Here is a 21,110-nt window from a genome sequence, read left to right as displayed (position 1 = left end):
AAAACATTACAATATTATATTTCTATATTACTATCGAAGAAAATACTTTAGCGATACCTTTTGGTAGATCTGCATTTCAATTTCCTGCATAAGGTTCAAATATAAAATAAACTAGCGATCTCACCGGTGGCCACGCAAAACAGAAAAGTCTACTTCATGAGAGTACTATAGGAATAATGGTTAAAGGTATAACTACAACGGCCACTTTTTGCAAAAAGTCAAAAAGTGAAAATTTTCAAACTCATTTTGTGACTGTTATTCCCACCACAAAATTAAAAATATTGATGCAGAATGCTTATTTTTTTAGTTTAAAAAACAATTTTTGTAGGTTTTTCCAAAAACAAATAGCGCTAGAAAGAAAATAAAAAAAATTTACTTTTGTAAATTTCCCACTTTTTCACTTTTTTGGTCATTGTAGTTATGGCTTAAATCATGAACAAATTAAAAAAAAAACAATTTTTTTTAGGGGTTTTTACAAAAGGTTTCATTTTTTTGTGCTTTTGAAAAATCAATTGTATGAGCTGCGTTCCTTTGGAAATATTTATCTACTTTTTAGTACTTAAAACTACTTTGATCTACTTTGCTATACTGAAAAAGTAGTTCAAAGCAGCTTTAAGTACTAAAAAGTAGATAAATATTTCCAAAGGAACGCAGCTATAGAAACTTTGTTTTTTTTTATGTGTCGATTATTATTATTCTGATTTATGCGTTGGCACACGGATAAGAATTTAACAGGATACAAATTTCAAATCTCCCTCACTCCTAGAATTTGCATGGAGGAGCCATCTATTAGGTGTGTTTTTTATTACGACCGGGCTTAACTGGACAAAAAAAAAACGCCTCGGGAAATCTTGGCAGCACTGGATGTTGAATGTTCCGAAAACAGCCGACACAACACAAATTTAGAGTTGTCATATTTGTCACCTTCGGGTTTTCTTTTATTTTTCTTGTATATTTGACAGAGACAAAAATGTATGCTAGCAAAACAACATTTTATCATTCCAAATGTCACTTTTCACGTTTGTAAACAAATTCTAAACAATTTATGAAAAAAATAGTTGGATAGCACAGATTTAAAACTGTTCAAAAAGTTAAACCCAGAGGAATCTCGTCAAGGCTAAAAAACTTAGCCCAAGGGGCTAAAGTGTTGATGTTGCATTTAACATGTAAATTGCTTAGCCCCAATCCTTTTTTTTCCAGTTTAGACCTGTTGTAATAAAAAACACACCTAATGCAGAAAGCTTATTTTTGGGTTCCAAAAACAATTATTATATTTTTTTTAAATCATATGGTGCTTGTAGGAAGACAATTTTTTTTACTTGTGTCAATTTCCCACTTTTTACAAAAAAAAACTCTCATACAAGTTACAAGCTAAAATTTTTCAATAAAAGGTGTGTTTTTAATTACCACCGACTGCGTTTTTTTTGTCCAGTTAAGCCCGGTGGTAGTAAAAAACACACCTAATTTGTAGGGGAGCTAACTGCATACTAGGCATTTGCAAAAGTGGCCGTTATTAAAAATGATATATGTAGTTAGGCAAATTATATCTCACTTCGAATGTCAAATCATATAGAAAATTCTTTCATTTGACATTCGAAATGAGATAATTTACGAAATTAGCTCATTTGGGCTGTAGTTTCACTACAGGCTATAAAAATACGTTTGAGAATTTTCACTTTTTGATCCAATGTAGTCATGCCTTAAACCAATTGTTTCTACTTTTGAGTAATTTGAAGAAATTTGGCATCACTTTCTGTTATTATTGAAATTTGAGCAAATTTGATCTAAAATGGCGTATCTGTCAAACTAAACTGCGAGTTGACAGCCCGTTTCTCTGTCTCTATATCCGGTCAGCCATAAAACCTGTAAGTTGTGTGAAAAAATTAAAAAATTTTAATCTGAACCATCGAATATTAATTATAAAATAATTTGCTATAATTTCTAACTGGTGTGTTAAATAAACTTTACACTTTCTTTTTCTAAATAATATTCCATTCATTTATTGTATTCCTTCGTTGTTGTGAATACTGTTTTATGTAAATAAAAGAGCCCTATCGACTGATAACTCCCGGTTCGACGGGAGGGCTCTCAATCAAAAATCTCGAGAAAATATTGGTCCCTTTTCGTGTTTTTATAATTATTAACAAATGGAACTAAATTAAGCGAATGATATTTTGGGAGTTCTTCGATTGTAAGCCCTTCTCCCAATCACATTTCCCCGGGAGTTGTCATTTAGAATAAGAGAATTGTTTATTAAAAAAGCAAAGAATTTATAATTGACATTCGATAGTGTATTCAATCTTTAAACCCTGTTATTAACTAAATTGTCTCTCATTTCACAGCTCCAAAATGAGGAAAATTATGAAGCAGGGAAAAATCGTTATCGTCCTTAGCGGACGATATGCTGGACGCAAAGCTATCATTGTCAAAACCCATGACGATGGTAATGCCGAGAAACAATTCGGACACGCTCTAGTAGCTGGCATTGACAGGTACCCAAGGAAGGTAACCAAAAAGATGGGCAAGGCTAAGTTGAAGCAAAAGTCCAAGATCAAGCCATTCCTCAAAGTATTGAACTACAACCATCTGATGCCCACTCGTTATGTCGTCCATGACATCAGCTTTGACAAGTTGTCAACAAAGGAAGCAGCAAAAGATTTGAAAGACCCCGTGAAGAGGAAAACACACCGTTTCCAGACACGAGTCAAATTCGAATCAACATACAAAGAGGGAAAGAACAAATGGTTTTTCCAAAAATTAAGGTTTTAATCGAAATGGACTTCAAATTTGGTTATAAATAAAAAAAAAGTTCTTTTTATAAATTTTGTTTGTTTCTAATCCTTTTAAAGGAATAAAGTTTATACTTCTGAAGTCTCGTCTCCAAACATGGTGTGGCTTTGGTTTAAAAGTGAATTTTGTTAAAGAAGTGAATTGGACTGCAAAACGAAAATAATAACTATTGAATCGGTGGGAAGTTGAAGATTTTGGTTTTTGTCATACCAGTGTCGAATTCTTTTATACAAAAATCGAATGAGTGATTATCTTTTCTACAACTCAGTAACTCTTTTTTTTTCATTTTGAACTCTATAATAAACTACACAAGTGAGTATTTGTTTATGTTTTGTGAATCTTCCTCCGTTGTTATGATCTCGATGTCAAGGGGATCATAAATCTCTCACTTATCTGTTTCACACTAGTGATCCGGCTGGAGTTTGCCGGATTGACCCCAGAAATCGTCGGCGAGCCTCCCGGTTTTTTATTATTCCATTGGTCAGACCAACTGAATGCTGGTGTTTTTGCATTTACTTGTACAAGGAGTTTTTAGGAATACCTTTATTCGGTTTTCTAAATAAAAAAATGAGTTGTAGAAAAAACTTGGCTTTTAGACGAACATGAACATTTTTTATTTAATACCCTCAAGATAGCCCCTAATACGATTTTTTTTTTAATTCACCTGATGCATTTAAGTTCTCCATGAATCCGCAGAGGAAAAAGTAGAAAATAAAAGTTTATGTTCAACATAAATTATTTAAGTTTCGATTCAGCAAATTGGCCTAAAACACGTAAACTCTGATAAATACTTCCTTCGAAGTTACCTACTTCAATACAAAGACATGAACCCGATAATTCGATAAAATGCAATTCTGTAGCAAACCAAAATTGAAAAGTTGATCATGTAAATTTCTCGTTTGGGTTACACATAAACTATAAACTATTCAGTGGGAGTTTAAATCTATTACAAAAACCACACCCATCAAAATTACGATAGATTATGTAATTTAAATTTTGTTGCTGTAACAACCAATTTCTTCAAACAATCCTTGCTCTACAATCTTAGCTAACTCGCAGCATATAACTTGATGCAATCGAGTGTGATCGACACAATCGAGTATCGGCAACATCTAATTTGGTTCAATCGAAAGTTTTCAATGGAAAATGATGGATTGGTTCAATGCACGATTTTATCCAGTTAACCAGTACCAAGTTACGTCCCTGGTTATTATACCAATCGTTATTTCTCAAATCGGTACCAATACTATTAGGAAGTGCAATTCAAAGTGGCTTTCGAATAGATTCGAAAGTAGAACAAAGTCAGATATAAGAGTCCCTGGAGGAATAGGAGAACAATCAACTCGCGTCTGGGACTGAGTGGTCATAATTTACGAGTAGTTATAACCTTGTACTCTTTTACAAATTTTATTAAATAAAGCGATTCGCATGGAAGCAGGGGGCCTATTACGTAAAACGATTATCGTTTAAATCGGCTCGTTATCGTTGAAAAGCAACTCCGTAAAACGATTATCGTATAAAAACGATGACACGCGACTGCGTAAAAGAAAATCGTTTAAGGCTGAACGATACTCGTTTTTTTCAATACGACTGACATTTTGCTGTCGTTTGGCTTTCGTTTTGGTTTTGTTGTGGAAAATATTTTGTGTCTACCAGTGATATTGACTATCTTATATAATCAATCCAAGAAACTTTTTAAATGTGTTATTTTATTGATTTATTTATAATCTGGCAATCGCCAGCTTTAAAACTGAAATATGAGAAAAATATATCACATAAACTATTATTTTGACTGGAAGAATTCTCAGCTTTGAATAATAACGATTTTGTATTTATAATAGTATTCATATTACCGTAGACAAAAATTAAGTGTCATGATTATTGAGAAATTGTAATTAACAGTTTTTCACAATCAAAGCATTACAAAATGAACAAAACCTAACGTATGGGAGCTGGAAAGAATCAACAAACTTAACGGCAAGATGTATTTGGTCATTATGTGGGATGTCAGGTATAAGAATCCAGTCATAGTTGCCGGTTGTCATATTCTACATAGGTACTCAATTACCTCAATAAAATTGTATTCAAAAATTAATTGGAATAACTTGATTTAAGAATTAAAATTAAGTGTACAATTGTGGCTTTCAAAAAAAAAACTACACAAATTCATAACTGTGAATGTTGCCGTTGTTTTGAAATAACTTTTTTTTATTTTAAGTCAATTTTTTAGAAAATTGCACCTCCCGCCCTAACGGGGGCTGGTAGACCTTCTTTTTATAGTAAAAAATAATTAAATTAAACTCTTCTACAAAAAAACGATATCAATTCTTGGCAACTAAGTTATCGTACAAATGTTTCTTTTTAACTTGAGTAAAACTAAAAATGCGAAAAAAGATAGGTTCAAATGGCCATACTTCGGTTAATTTTCAATAGAAACATTTATTGAGCCCAGCATTTTGAAGGAAATTTAATCTCCCTTTTTTACTTAGGGCAATGAATATGCCTGTTGAAGCAAAACAAAAAAGATACATCCTAAAAAGCAAAACAACTCAAGAATTATATTTTTTTGTTGTTTTGTTTCGACTGTTTTAGTATGATTTTTTTTTTTTTTTTAATTTAAAAAATTGACGACAAGATCCACATTATTAATCTTTGACCTCTTCTGAACTCAAATCCATTGGTGAAACTCAGTCCACATATTTTGCATACTCAACTGCTTCTAGCGCCTGCATTAGGAGTTGTGTATTAAAGAAATAATTGTGATTTAATAAGCCCAACGATTTAACTTCGTTATTTTTACTTTATTTCAACATAATTTCCTATAAAATATTATTTTCATGCTGAATTCGAATGAAAAAATTCCATTTTAAAAAAGAAATTTATCGATCGATCTCACCAAATACAACATCAAGTGTACCAATAATAGCAACAATATCAGCCAACATATGTTTCTTTCCAATCTTATCTAGCGCAGCTAAATGAGCAAATCCTGGAGCCTTAATCTTGCATCGATAAGGACGACTTGATCCATCTGCAACCAAATAAACACCAAATTCACCTTTTGGTGCTTCAATTGCAGTATAAGTTGCACCAGGTGGCACTTGATATCCTTGAGTAAACAACTTAAAATGATGAATTAAAGCTTCCATTGAAGTTTTCATCTCAGCTCTTGACGGCGGAGTCACCTTAGCATCATCAGTTTTAATTTCACCGGCTGGCATTTGATTCAAACACTGATCAATGATACGCAATGATTGTCTCATTTCTTCAACGCGACACAAATAACGATCATAGCAATCACCTTTGCTGCCAATTGGAACATCAAAATCAACTAAATCGTATGCATCGTATGGTTGTTGCTTTCGCAAATCCCATTTAATACCAGAACCACGAAGCATAACTCCGCTGAATCCGTAATTAAGAGCATCTTCAGCCGAAACGATACCAATATCTTCGGTACGCTGCACCCAAATTCGATTTGTTGTTAGAACATCTTCAACTTCATCGAGACGTTCGGCGAACTTGGATGCAAACTCATAGATATCATCCATAAGTCCAATTGGCATATCAAGAGAAACACCACCTGGACGAATGTATGCGGCATGCATACGAGCACCTGAAACGCGTTCATAGAATTCCATCATTTTCTCACGCTCTTCGAAGAGCCAGAAGAAAGGAGTCAATGCTCCAATATCAAGAGCATGGGTACCCACAGCCATAATGTGGTTAAGAATACGAGTTATTTCAGCAAATAGAACTCGAATGTATTTTGCTCGCAATGGAACTTCGATATTAAGAAGCTTCTCAACGGCAAGGGAGTAGCATTGTTCATTGCACATCATCGACACATAGTCTAGACGATCAAAGTATGGCAATGCCTGAGTGTATGTTTTGTATTCGATTAGTTTCTCAGTTCCACGATGCAATAAACCTATATGAGGATCAGCACGAACAACAGACTCACCATCGAGTTCCAAAACAAGACGTAATACACCGTGAGCGGCTGGATGTTGGGGTCCAAAATTAAGAGTCAAATTGCGTACAGACTTTTCGACGGGTGACATTTGACTGTTCCATGGGGGAAGCTTCAACATTGCAGTGGCTTCATTTGGGTACATAACCGGGCCACTGAATTGCTTAAAGAACTCAGGATCGGGATACCATGTTGCTGCGTTACGGTTTTGAGTGGATCCGATAGCGGCAGCAGCAGTTGTATTGACTGAACTAAGAACAGCCGATACAGCTGGCCTTCCCACAATGCGATTGATTATGGAAAATGCCATGTTCGTTTTTTCTTATTATTATATAATTTTTGGCTGTTCTTAGATCCCAATAAAAGGTTTCTACAAAAAAAAAAATTCATGATGACAATGGAATTATTTCACAATAATATTTAATTAGGCTTACATGAACTTTGGGTAGGTTCTTTTACCATGGATTTATGGAACTTTAAAAATAATAAAAATACTTTATTATTTAATAAGGAGCTGTCTTGTCTTCTTGACCAGTTCGATTTTTTTTATCTGAAATATGTTTATATGCTGGTTTCAAGGATTGAGTTGAATTAGACTTTTGACATTAGGGAAATTGATTTTGATGCCATCTGCATTTGAGATTGAGTAACAATAAAAGGAGATAAAAGCCCTATTTCTTTGGAAATGGTCATTCATCATAAAAAAAAGCTGGCGGAATCGGATAAGGTGATTTGCGATAGTTGACGGTCAAAAATCGAAAAATCGGTCTGCGTAAGGTGATTGTAACATGTGATTATCACATTTTTTTGACATTTTCTTGTGACACCTATTTTGTTACCACTTTCATACAAAAATATATTTTTTTTAAATCTTCAAATCAAAACACAATTAAAGGCTTGGCCACACCGGAGGGTATGCGGTAGCGGTACGGGTAGAGGTAACGGTACTTGTATGAAAAAAATTCCAAACTGACATATCAACGTTCAGATGTGGAATTTTTTTCATACAAATATCGTTACCGCTACCCGTACCTCTACCGCATACCCTCCGGTGTGGCCAATCCTTAAATAAACAAATTGTAATTAAAATCTTTATTTTATTTAAAGCATGAGGTTCATGAATAAACAATTATTGCTTTTTTCTGCAATGAAAATCCGATGTTTTTTCCTGGTATGAACATTTGGAAACTGAATTGTTTTATCCATGAGATCCCGAAGTCCGGCCAACGATTTGAGATTATTTTTGTTTGTTTAATTAATTGTTTAATTAATCCCTCTAAAATAAACGTTCTCATATGTTTGAGGAGCTGCACATAAATTATTTTTATAAAATAAAGTTTTGTTTTCATTCACATTGGTGGAAATCTTTTTTTTTTGAAAAGACACAAATAAAACACTCCTGTACTAGATGGGACAATACCATACTAATAAATTAATTATTGTGTTCCACCCTTATTGGGTTTTATTAGGACCAATATGATCCATAATAAGCTACGTTTTATTATGAACAAAGATTCATATAAATATATATAAATAGAAACAGAGGGGTCGAATCACCGCACACGATTACGATCATTCGTTCACGTTTTGACTATTTCTGTCTCTATTTAATTAGAAGAAAAAGATAGGGACACATAGAGCAACCATACGTTAACGAATGTATGGCGTTATTCGACCCCAAATTTATATATTCATCTCTTTTTTGCTCATGTTTGCTTTAAGGCTTGGCCACACCGGAGGGTACGCGGTAGCGGTACGAGTAGCGGCAACGATATTTGTATTAAAAAAATTCCACATCCGAACGGTGATGTGTCAGTTTGGAATTTTTTCCATACAAATACCCGTACCGTAACCTGTACCTCTACCGCGTACCCTCCGGTGTGGCCAAGCCTTTATTTGTCAACTTATGCTCTATCTCTTATTTTTCTTCTTATTTGTTAACACTGACTACTGATGTGTTAGCACCTATTCACACTATATTTTGCCATTGAAGCGAAACGAAATTTTCCATACAAAATTTCGTTAACGAAATCTTGAACGAAAAATTTCGTTTTGGTTTTCGTTTTTCAGTGCAGTGTTGACTATTTTTTCAATTTAAATTCATTAATTTCTTGCTTTAAAAATTATTTTCTGTTGACTTTTCTTAATTTAAAATTAATTTTGAATTTTTTTATTTTGACTTTGACGGAATACTCGATGATATTTTTTCGTTAGCATTTTCGTTGTCGACTCTGGAGACTTGAAAATTTTTCGTTTCGCATCAACAGCGTACTAGGCTTAAAAGCTTAGTTTCCAAAAAATTCATCGACCCATTTTCAAAAAAAAATCAATACACATATCGCGCCCTTCCCGCCAAATTATATTTTTAGTACTTTTTGTTTTTAGACTTACTGGAGACGATTTTGATGAGAATTTTTTCTTGAAAATTTTTTGATAAGATTAAAGCAAAAAAGTATTGTTGACTACCAAACCATGTCATATGCTAAAAGACTAAAAATACCCACATATAGAGAATCCATCTTACTCCATTATAATTTAGTAATATTTTGATCCTTTGCAAAAAAGCTACCCTCAATCCTTACACTTAGGGCCAGTTGTACAAACGTGGTTCAGCTTCGGATCAGGAATTTAACCCACCGATTTCGGCGGATTTATGCTGCGGGTCAACTTCGGTTCAAGAATGGATGTGGCTATTTTTACATATGTGGACCTTGCACCAGTGCTAAACCGGAAAGTTACCAGCGATTTCAAAAGATAAAAGTTTCTGACCCACGGATCAAATATTTGTACAACTGGCCCTTAGAGAAACAAAAAGTCATATGTAATTATTTTTTAACTATTTTTATAGTAGTATAGTATATCCCAAATTAACTATTAAACAGTCAATTTTAAGTATTGAAATAGTTGTTTTTTGTGACTATTGAAATAGTCAGATGGTGGGACTATATGCAATGCATTTTTCTTACTGTTGGAGGGAGAGGAGGGTTGTCTATCCAAACCCCACCCAGCTACCGTAAATTTGAAATAAAGAGCAGAGGACTCAATAGGCTTTCTTTATGTACACCTGATTTGATTTCGATTTCTTCAGTGACTCCAGCTGTATATCCTAGATATGTCATCATGCGGTCATACATGTGAATAATTATATTGACATAGGTTCCTCTGGAACTCCATACCTGGATCTCATGGTTGTCGATCGAAAGCTTTTTAAAAATCAACCAACTTGGTGAGGATAATTAGAGAATTGAATATTAGAACCAAATTAGGTAGTAAATTTGAGTTTTTTGTATTTCTATAAGTTACAGTGATAATGATTATATTTAATATATGAGTATAATATTAAAACTAAGGAGTAAGTATTGTTGTTTGAATCCAAGGCAAATACGTGGCAACATTGACGTAAACACCAGGGATACCTGCTGTCGCACATCCAATACCCCATGCCACCATGCCGACAACGTACCAAATTCCATTATTTTGACATACTAATGGAGAACCTCCATCACCCTATTTTAAGATATAAATTATTATTTCTGACCGAACTTGTTACAATTAATATCTTTTATTTACCGTGCATGCATCCTTTCCGTTTTCTCCACCCGCGCAAATAAAACTAGCATCGTTAAGTATGAAATTTGCTCCTAATCTTGTATTTCTTAAAGCTGTTTGACATGCTGCATTTGTCACAAGAGGTACGTCAACTTCACGTTGAATTGCTTGATATGCTCCACTTGGTCCAAAATCATTTTTTCCCCAGCCAGCTACATAACATCGCATTCCGACAAATGATGTAGTCGGAAGACAAACTGTACCAATTGTTGATTTTTGCCCTAAGTTTACTAGAGTACTCAATCTCAAAATGGCAACATCGTTTTGAAGATTATCTTTATTAAAATTCGGATGAATGTAAACACTAAGGATTGTAATATCTTCAGCTGGAATGGTTTCTCTTGTCGATGCTGCATCCCATTCTCCGAGACGAACTTTGTACGAAGTAGTCCTTAACATGATTAGTTTAAGAGTCGTTACAATGGTTTTCATTTTAAGAAATTTTCAGACTTACGGCAGATTCAATACTTTATGGGCTGCCGTTAAAATGTGCCTCCTATCTATCAAAGCTCCAGAACCCAAGTAAACATCCCCAGTTGTAAGTATTGCTGCCTGCCATGGATAAGCTCCAAATGCTGCTTGGCCAACGGCGTTTGCTGGACTTCCTGGCGGTGGAGGATATCTCCTTCCACACTGATAAGGTCCGGGTGTACAGCATTGAACTAGCCCATACAAACATGTAACAGGAGTCGTTGTTGATTGATAAGGCTTAAAGAAAAAACATTATTTAATGTTTTAAAAATCCAATAAGAGAACAAAATTAAAATTCAGCTTTACTTGTGGTGCTTGAGGATTCACCTTATAAGGAGATATAAAAACAATCAGGAGTGAAAAATATACTGCAGAATTATAGATTTTTTGACACTTACATTATTAACAATACGTATGTCAATCTGACCACTGCCATCGGTATTTCCTGATGGATTCGGTTGGGTAACACAAGATCCGGGTGGGACGCATACACATGTTGTTACTGTGCCAACCAACGATGGAACTGTTCCTTGGATCAATTGTCTTGATTCTATATTGATAATTATATAAACAACATTATTAATAATATATACAAAAACAAAGGGACAGTTCCTAAAGTGTGAAGTGATTAATGTTGATTAACTCGATAGTCGAAGCATGAAAAATTTAAGTAAGTTACTTAATTAAAAAAAGTTTTTAAAATAGACAACAGTGGGAATAATTGCCCACTGTTATTATATGACATGCCATTAAAAAAAACCATTAAATAGTTGACCAGTGTACCCATAAATTGGGTTTTAAAATACCAAACCATCAATTCAAAAAACTAACATAACATACATATCGATACCTTCCCGTAAGAATGTATTAAACGTCATTTATAAAATTGTTCAGGAAACGAAGAAAACAACATTATTCTAGTGAGGAAATATATTGGTTGCACAATTTTATTTTCTCTCTAGATTTATTTGCATAAAAGATCAGGCAGCAAAACCTGAACAAAAACGTGGCACATAGCTCGTAGTATATTTCGACATCAAAAAGTCATTTTCGAAAAAATGTCGCTTAATACGAGAAGGTATTGATATTATTAATTAGTTATGTCTAAAATTTCCCAAAAAAAAACGACTTTTAAAAATTATTTGAATCATTTTGCTCGAAACATTCTCTCTCTCTCTCTTCCTCGTAAACGACTAAAACGGTTTCCAGAAAAATTTCTTTATGGAATCATTTATGAAGCCCTATTATTAAATTTAAAATTTTCTAAAAACCATTTTTTGGATTTTTAACAAATGAGCCGATGTCGATGGATTTTTTGTATGTGTCCAATAAAATTTTTTTGAAAATGGCATATCAATTTTTATTTTTGAAAAATGTGTGCAAATTTCGGAAATGGGAGAATGAACAACGAAAACAGTTTATTCAACTATCCTAATTTAATGGGTATTCCTTTGAGAAAAATGAAAAGTTTAAATTTAGAACTTAAACATTTAGAACATGATTTAATCATTTTTTTCAACCTGAATCTAAAAAATTTACCCATCTACTGATGAGTAAACTTCCACTTCAAAAGGAACCGGCCTATTATAAAATACTTTAAAATAATGTGTCATAGGACCAGGTTGCAAAAACCTAAATTTTCTAGCTTGATCAATCGTCTTCTCCTCCCATACTCTTTCACATGTGGCAAAAAAAAGATAGAATAATACAAAATAGAGCACGTATACGCCACAGTGACTATATGGACAACTTGTAAATTATGTGCATTTCAACTTTGGTTTAGGGACCAACACTCCAAAATTGAAAATAAATAACACTTGCAACCAATAAATTGAACAATTCTTTGTCGTCAGTATTCATAAATAAACGGAAACTCAAAATGTTCAATTAACCGTAAAAACATTTCTTCAGCTTTCTATTTGTACACTTCTTTTCATCACAATAAGCAAACTAAATTTTACATGTCTCTTCATTAAAAAAAAAACCATTAAGCCTAGTACGCAGCTGAAGTGTGTTTTGTGTTTTTTTTTTGTTCGTTAACATGCTCGCTTTTGACATTGGAGACTTAGACATTTTCGTTTCGTGTTAGCTGCGTACTGGGCTTAGTTCCAAAATAAAATTAAAGATATAAATTCTCAACTCTAAGAGGAACACTGTTTTTGTTAAGCGTTTACTTGTTCCTTGTTACTTTTAGTCCTCCTACTTAGAGTGGTCAGTTCGGGTCTAATCCCATTTCGCATTAGCCCTGTTCCTTCAGGAGATATCAAAGTACAACTAGTAGATTACGCAGTTTCAACGAAATAAATGCAATTCCCATATATTTGGGCAGAATAGCATGAGTGGTAGAAGTAATAATATACTAGACTATATCTACTGATGAGTAAACTACCACTTGCAAAGGAACGGGCCCATTATAAAATATTCTAAAATAATGTGTCACATGAGCAGGTTGCATAAACCTAAGTTTTTTAGCTTGGTAAACCGTCTTCTACTCCCCTATTCTTTCACATGCGTTAAAAATAACATAGAAAAATACAAAATAGATCACGTATACGCCACAGTGACTGTAGACAACTTGTAAATGATGCGCATTACAACTAGGTGCCAACACACCAAAATCGAAATAAAATTACACTTGCAACCAATAAATTGAACAATTTTTTGGCGTTAGTGTTAATAAATAAACGGAAAATCAAAATTCTTTCAATTAAGGCTTAGTGTATAACGACATGAAGGATTCGCCGTTTACAAATTGGTGGATAACTTTCAGATTTCTAAAGAATCGAATGAAATAAATTTTACTATTTTTATTTAATAAATAAGGCTTAAAATAGTGGATCTTATAATTTCTAAACACGACAATTCTGGTCGTTGTTTTAGTATGACCTATTTGTTTTGTATTTGTTTCTTAGTCAGACTTATTTCTGTAATTATCAATATGATTCATCGAATTAAAAAAGAATCAAGTAGCTCAACTCCAATATTAAAACCTTGATTTTTTACAAGAAATAAAAAAACGGGGTTTTATGGTTTTTATAATAGTTCATATGGCTTAAACTGAACAAAATTGAAATGGGACCACATTGCAGCCACAAGCTTTGCAATACAAAAAGATTTATCAAAATTGATTCACTCTGTCCAAAGTTATGCGGTAACAAACATAAAAAAAAAAAAAAAAAAAAAAAATACAGACGAATTGAATACCTCCTCCTTTTTGGAAGTCGGTAAAAAATCTTATGTTTTTAAGCCAAGTAACCAGCTGAAGCGGAACGAAATTTTCCATTCAAACATTCGATAAAGGAATCTTGAACGAAATTAAATATTATGTTTTATTTTTGCTTAAAAACTTATTTTCTGATCTTTTTTCTTGAATTTTTTTATCTGTATTTTTATTATTTTTACTTTGCTATAATACCCGATGGTATTTTTTTGTTAACATTTTATTAGTTTCGCTTCAGCTGCGTAGGTACTAGGCTTAAGATATTAAATAAAAAAAACCTTTTTAATTTTTTTTTACTTTTTCAGAAATAACTATTAATTTTTTTTCTTTTTTCAAAGTAAAATTATGTTTTTAATTTATTTGTTTTTGTTTAAGACCTCAAAACTTAACATTTTTTCTTTGTAAAGAATCAATGTATTATTTCTTGTTATTTCGATATTGATAGCTGCAGAAATTTCACATATTCAAACATTGAAAGGTTTAGAAAAATAACATCCGTTTAATTGGTTTCTATATTTTAAAAATAACTCTACTCCTGAATTTGATTTGATTACCAATAACAATTGTTTTAAGCTCTTTTTCTTGTCGTTTCTATTCCGGAACTGGTACTGAAAATTTGCACGTGAAAGGGTAATTTTATTTTGCGTTTTTTTTTAAAATCATTAAATATAAATATATTAAGTGAATATAGACCGCATTCAAAATTCGTTAATTTTTGTACCATTGGCATGTCTGGTGGGTCCTTAATTTGTTAATTTAGTTATTAAATTGCACTCAGGACACTCCTTTAAGTGCTAAATTTTCCCAAAATCCACAAAAAAACAAAAACATTAAATATAAACTACTTATTCCAATGAACAAAAAAATGAATGTATGTTTCCCTAAATAATACTGTATAAGAAAACCAATAGCAAGGTCCTTTTGGATATAATCTTAACTGTTGCTTTTCTTAACTGGGTCACACACCAGGCACCACTTTTGGGGCAAACGATTAAAGGCTTGGCCACACCGGAGGGTATGCGGTAGCGGTACGGGTAGAGGTAACGATACTTGTATGAAAAAAATTCCAAACTGACATATCAACGTTCAGATGTGGAATTTTTTTCATACAAATATCGTTACCGCTACCCGTACCTCTACCGCATACCCTCCGGTGTGGCCAAGCCTTAATAAGCAATTAAAAGCTGATAAAAAGGAGTTCATATAGTCCTTTTTTTTATTTCTCTGTACATGATTAAAGCTTAAATTCAAGTATCAAAATATGAAAATTCTAATAAGTTTTACCTGGGCTTGGATAATTTTGTTGTGCGTTAGTATCCGCTGCTCCAAATGTAAAACAAAGAGCAGGACTCAGTTGTGCCACAATCAATAATAAAGTTATTATTTCAAGTAACACCATTATTTTAAATTCTTTTAAATATATAGATACACAAACATTTGCGTTTTAAAAATCGATTTCTCTAACAGAATGTTAAATTCAATAAATCAAGTTTAGTCAAAAAAAGTTCCGTATTTACTCTCTGTTTTGACGCCGACCAACATATAAAACAGACTGTTGCAATAAAATTCATAAGTTAATGTTTTATAATTTAGCTACCCATCGTTGGTCATGGTTTTCCCATTTCTCCATTTAGGAAATTAGAATACCCTGAATGATTATAGTGAAAAACTAATAGATGTAGGTAATTGTCTATATGAACTTGTCCCCTTTTGTATTTATTATTACCTACATAGATAAAAACACATTATACAATGACTGACTTTGTTTATTTTTGAGTTTTTTTTCACATTTTGTTTTTGTTAGTTTTCAAAACGATTTAAATACTGATAAAACATGACGATAGAAAACCATAACAAAAGGTGATAATTGTTGCAATACACTAATTCAGTTTTATTTCACTTTGTCATCAGTGTCAACAACTAAGTTTCTCGTAGTATGCAACAGTTTACAATTAAATTGAGATTTGGAATATTATAATTTTTAATGAATGGGAAGATTGGTAGGTGCCAGAGGCGTGGCGCGTGGATAATTTCACAAGGGAAGTGAATGAAAAATGAATCATCTGCAAAAGAAAATTATAATTTGCTATATGAATATTGAAAATCTTCTTTTCAGACCATAATCAAGAAAATTTGTATTTATATACTTCATTAAGTCATTAAAGTTTAAATTTGCAATGAGCTCTAAGTACACATAAAAAGAATTTTACTCAAATGCAATTGCACTTCCTTAAAAATAAATTTTAATCTTAACCTATTTCCGTTGCGTTTTCGCAACGTCATGTTAGAAGACTTCTGGAACCTAACTGATTATTTTGAATTTTAATCTTAAACGTCTATTACAAAAAAAGTTATTGTAAAAAAAAAATCTCCACCCATAATGTATGAAACAGATTTCAATAAATAAATAAGTAAGTAAATTTAATGTTTAATAATGTATCTTTTTTAACATTCCTCAAGAATTTGTATTGGAATATAAAGGTCTTTTATTTTTACTTTAAAGAAATACTCAAATGGTTTTGCATTGAAGAACCTTCAGGTAGTTATTCCAAGAGAAAATAAAATGCGACCCGCACGAACTTGCTCTTAGCGTTCAAGTTGCTAGAATTTTTAGGGCTTTTTATTTAGAGTATGTAAATGTAATTATATTAGGTATATAAAAACAAAAACAAAATTAAAAAAAAAACATAAAAATCGTTTTTCAAAATAATAAAACAACATCTGAAATCAAATTGCCCTCCAAAACAAGTACTTATGCAATTTCATTTAGTTTTATTAAGATGAATTTTTAGAAAAAAATTTCAAAATCGTTAGAGCCGTTTATCAAAAAAACTAATTTTTTTTAAATGATTTTTTGGGAAGTTTTAAAATAATATTGGTATGTCATTTTGTAGAAATCACTTATCAACACCTAAAACCAGAATTTCAAAAAAATTTTATGTTCCGGTTCAAATTTTTTTTAAAAATCCAAAAATTTTATTTTTGACTTATATTAAAATTATATAAATACTTTCTTATAAAAAATTTCGTTGAAGTCGAATTAATTGTTTCGGAGAAATTTGGATTTAAAAAAAAGTTAACAATGATTTTGAAAAAACATTTTTCATTGAATGATGGACCTTAGCTTAAAACTTACATTTGAATTTTTTTTAACTAAATAGTTGAAGCCGCTTTCGAGAAATTTCAACTTAACTAATTTCGGTATATGACAAGTACCGTTATTTTTATTCCAAAAAAATTAATTTCAAACCCCCTCTGGAGAGTCGCCAAATAATGCTAGATACCAAGTTTGACATAAATCGGTTCATCCGTTTAGGCTGTAGCTTCTAATACAGACAGACGGACATTCGGGACCCACTTTTATTGGCATTCTCATCGTAATGTCATGGAATATTGTTATCTCAACTTTTTTTTTGTACGAATGCATAATTTAATATATAGTACCTATATCGCAAGTTAAAATATCAAATAGGATATTTTTTCGCATGAACCTATAAAAATTGACTTGAAAACATAAAGCGATAATTTTTCGATTTATTCAGTTTGAGATGCACTTGTTATTTTTTGTTTGTTTTTAATTTAAATAGAGTGATTTTATTGTCTTTGCTTGAAGCTAGAATCTATCAGCAGCGGGCGCCCCAGAAATCATAAGAAAAATTTATAGGTCATTATTCACCCACTATTAATAAAAAAAACCCATTAATTCAGGGCTAATCCAATACTGACTCACTTTATTGCATCCTCATACAACTCTGAATGTTTTAAAACGATAAAAGAAAGATAAATATTTTTCACAAATTAATTTACCAATAAGGCATAAAGCAACTAATAAAAAAATAAAGGTGTTTTTAAGAAATAGTTGTTTTGGTTTTATTTCATTTTTTTTTCAAAAACGACTAGACATTTTTGCACCCGGTTTCCTATTTTCGTTTAAAACGAATTTTGAAAACAAATATAGTACTTAAATACAGAAAATTTTGAAAAAAGCTATTTTATTATTTAATTTTACAAAAACTATTTTATAAAACAGCTTAATGTAAGAATAAGATATTTAAACAAAGATAAATCAAGGTATTTGGCTCATCGTGGTATTCGTTGAATTTATAATTTTAATAAGTTAATTTTTTAGACAATTAAGAAGAAGAAGGGTAAGAAAAGGAAGGAGATAGACCCACTCCCATACGATTTATCTAGTATCTCAACCCAGCCTAGATGCTCTAAACAGACAGGTTGGAATGTTAGCGTTGGATGAAATACATCTTCAGTTGTAGAATTTTAAAAGGTAAGTAGAAAGGAATTGTATCATATTGACGCCTCGCCACTGGTAGGTACCTACATTTTTCAGTTCAAGGAATCACGACCAATATAATCTATAGTTTTCACTTCAACTGATTCTATCCAGATTTTTTGTTAGAGGTTTTAGTAATTTATTTTGATTTATAGTTTATAGATGAAAAATTTTATTTTACATCTTTTAATTATCATTTAATTGTGGAGCAACATCAAAATATGAATATCTTAATTCATTAATCACTTAATTAGTGGACATTTAATGCACCGAGTTTTTGTCGATGTATCTTACATGTTTCTTGTCTCATAATTATAATGTAGATATGGATTGACTTAAAAAAATCATACATTTAATAACGTTTTAACTACTTTTCGAGATATGAGTTTTAAAGGTATTATTGTTTTATACAAACATTCTCATGTCAATTATTTCCATTTGAAACAGGGATTTTTGTATCAAATCCATTGATCTCTCATAAAAAATGAATATTAAAATTGATTTATTTTTGTTCGTAACTGTGTGTGAGAAATTTGTCCTTATAAAAAAACCGTATCAAGAATTTACAAATACAAATGTTCACATAGATGTCAAATAGAGGCTATTTTAAGTTGGAACCCTTAAAATGCTAATTTTTTTTTCAAACCTGCCTGATTCGATTGCCCAAAGTAAGCCCAAGATTTTTTTCGCTAGCCCCACCCTTAGTTCTAAAATTGTAACGGAATTTTTTTTTCACCTTAAAAATCCCAAAAAATATTTTTTTTTATTCAGAGTATTTTCCTGTTAGCCCAGGAAAGTCCAACTTTTAATCTTTGTTCCACAATTTTTTTCAAAATATACAACAAAAAACTCTTTTTCATATCAGAAACCGAAAAAATTGTGATTTTTTTCCTGTGAAAAAATTGTTAGTTTAAAACCTTGGTTTGTTTGCCCAAGGTTAACCCAGGATAGCCCAACTTTTTCGCTATCCTACGCTAAGTTTAAAAATTATAGAAGCATTAGTCTTTATTCACCTAAAAAAAAAGAGTACGCATACACCACAGTGACCTTTTTAATTTATAACTTAGAAAAAGTTAATCCACCGGTGTGGGCATTGCGCTTTAAATGTTAGCCCTGTTCCTTTGGGAGGTGGCAAAGTACTACTAGTAGTTTACTAGCGATTTTCAATGGAACGCACTTTCAACAAATTCAATACAAATCGTATCTACTCGGGAAGAAGAGCATGAGTAGATGATATTACTAGATTAACCAAAACAACTACTAGCAGTAGACTACTACCTCCAATGGAACAGGGCTGTTATTGATTGAATGAAGTCCACATAGCATTCCTGTTAAGAAGCTTAAGTTGATTTGTTTCACTTCTCGTTAAAAGCCACAAAATATAAATTTTTACAAGTGTAAAAATTATTGTTTTTTTTGGTTTGCCATATAAGCACCTAGAAAAGCTGCATGGCTAGTTAAATCTATCCAAACATTTTTCAAAAGTTATAACAAATATAAAATGGTGATTTCTTTTTCAGTAGGTACATAGAACTTTTTAGAACTTCCTCAACTAACCTTGGTTATTCCAAAAAATTATACATATCACATCACAAATAATACATAAATAATGACAAAAAACTTTTTTCAAATCAACATTCTCTTAAAAATCAAAAAAAAAATTTTTTCCCTGTTTTGTTGCTTCAAATTGTAATATGTATCTTTCGTTCTAATTTCAACTTCGGAAATATTTATACATTTTTTAAAACTGCAATAATACGGCAAGTTTTTAAAATAATAAACATGTGTCACACCATACAAATTTTTTTTAGGGTGTTGCTCTAAAATAAAAGTAAGAAATTGAGTTTTTATAAAACATGGAACTGTTAATTAATTTGCAGCAAAATGGCGTATGAAATAAAAAATATTTTGATTAATTAATTATTACTTATTATTTGGTAATGTTTTAGTGAAAAAATAGTAAAAAACAAAAATCAATTATGAGCAGAAGAAGAAAAAATACTGTTGCAAAGTCGGAATTTTTCGAAATTTAACAAAAACTGCATTAAATTGAAAACCGTAAGGATTTGGGATGAACAAGTTACCAAATTCTGAGAGCCATAAAGTTGGCCCATCAGCATATTTCGTTTGATCCATTACTTTTGGGACACCCTGTATAGCCTGTATTCACTAGAGCCCAAATGAGATAATTTCGCAAAATATCTCATTTCGAATGGCAAATCGTATAAAAAAAATGCAATTTGAAGTCTGGGGTCGAATTACGACATACGTTCGTTAACGTATGGTTGCTATGTGTCCCTATCTTTTTCTACCGATTAAATAGAGAGAGCAATAGTCAAAACGTTAACGTATGATCGTAATCGTGTGCGGTGATTCGACCCCTGAACTGACCTTATTTGCGCAATTGTCTCATTTGGGCTGTAGTGAAAGGCTATTAGTTCAAAAAATATGACAAAAAAAAAAACTTTTTTCAAAATGAACAACATCTTAAAAATCAAAATTTGTTTTTTTTTTCAGTATAAAATTGTCCTTTTTACACTTTTTCTCAATTAATCATGGTAATTCCAACAAATTACATTATACATACCTTCCCGTGTATAGTCAATCCTTTATACCTATCACTCACAGGGTTGTAAAAAATCATTTTATTATTAATGCATTTGCTCTCCATTACAAATTTTTAAAAAATATTTATTGCAAATAAAAAATATTTCCATTAAAAAAAAATATTTAGATATTGCAACTGAAAAATATTTGCA

At 31.7% G+C, this 21,110-nt stretch overlaps 3 protein-coding genes across 4 annotated transcripts; 1 reads left to right on the top strand and 2 right to left on the bottom strand.

The window, feature by feature from the left end:
- Window positions 1–1,929: 1,929 nt before the first annotated feature.
- Window positions 1,930–2,822, top strand: LOC129916275 (60S ribosomal protein L27). The gene is made up of 2 exons (XM_055996129.1): window positions 1,930–1,948; window positions 2,343–2,822. Exon 2 carries the CDS (start codon window positions 2,350–2,352, stop codon window positions 2,767–2,769), a length of 420 nt encoding a protein of 139 aa, XP_055852104.1. The 5' UTR covers window positions 1,930–1,948; window positions 2,343–2,349; the 3' UTR covers window positions 2,770–2,822.
- A 2,731-nt stretch (window positions 2,823–5,553) lies between these two features.
- On the bottom strand, window positions 5,554–7,295 carry LOC129916267 (NADH-ubiquinone oxidoreductase 49 kDa subunit). The gene is made up of 2 exons (XM_055996122.1): window positions 7,198–7,295; window positions 5,554–7,133 (listed from the first exon to the last, which is right to left on the bottom strand). The coding sequence occupies exon 2, from the start codon at window positions 7,071–7,073 to the stop codon at window positions 5,670–5,672; it is 1,404 nt and encodes a 467-aa protein (XP_055852097.1). The 5' UTR covers window positions 7,074–7,133; window positions 7,198–7,295; the 3' UTR covers window positions 5,554–5,669.
- A 2,717-nt stretch (window positions 7,296–10,012) lies between these two features.
- LOC129916269 (phenoloxidase-activating factor 2) lies at window positions 10,013–15,794 on the bottom strand. 2 transcript variants are annotated; one of them, XM_055996124.1, is made up of 6 exons: window positions 15,348–15,794; window positions 11,242–11,393; window positions 11,150–11,170; window positions 10,827–11,080; window positions 10,334–10,763; window positions 10,013–10,270 (listed from the first exon to the last, which is right to left on the bottom strand). In XM_055996124.1, exons 1-6 carry the CDS (start codon window positions 15,460–15,462, stop codon window positions 10,109–10,111), a joined length of 1,134 nt encoding a protein of 377 aa, XP_055852099.1. In that variant the 5' UTR covers window positions 15,463–15,794; the 3' UTR covers window positions 10,013–10,108. The 2 variants fall into 2 exon arrangements, with proteins under 2 accessions (XP_055852099.1, XP_055852100.1); XM_055996125.1 differs by lacking the exon at window positions 11,150–11,170 and having other exon boundaries at window positions 10,014–10,270; window positions 15,348–15,788.
- Between the last annotated feature and the right edge of the window lie 5,316 nt (window positions 15,795–21,110).

This window comes from Episyrphus balteatus, chromosome 3 (genome assembly GCF_945859705.1).
Source record: "Episyrphus balteatus chromosome 3, idEpiBalt1.1, whole genome shotgun sequence".
Taxonomy (NCBI): Eukaryota; Metazoa; Arthropoda; class Insecta; order Diptera; family Syrphidae; genus Episyrphus; species Episyrphus balteatus.
The sequence above is the reverse complement of the archived record's forward strand: the minus strand, read 5'-3'. Positions and strand labels throughout refer to the sequence as shown.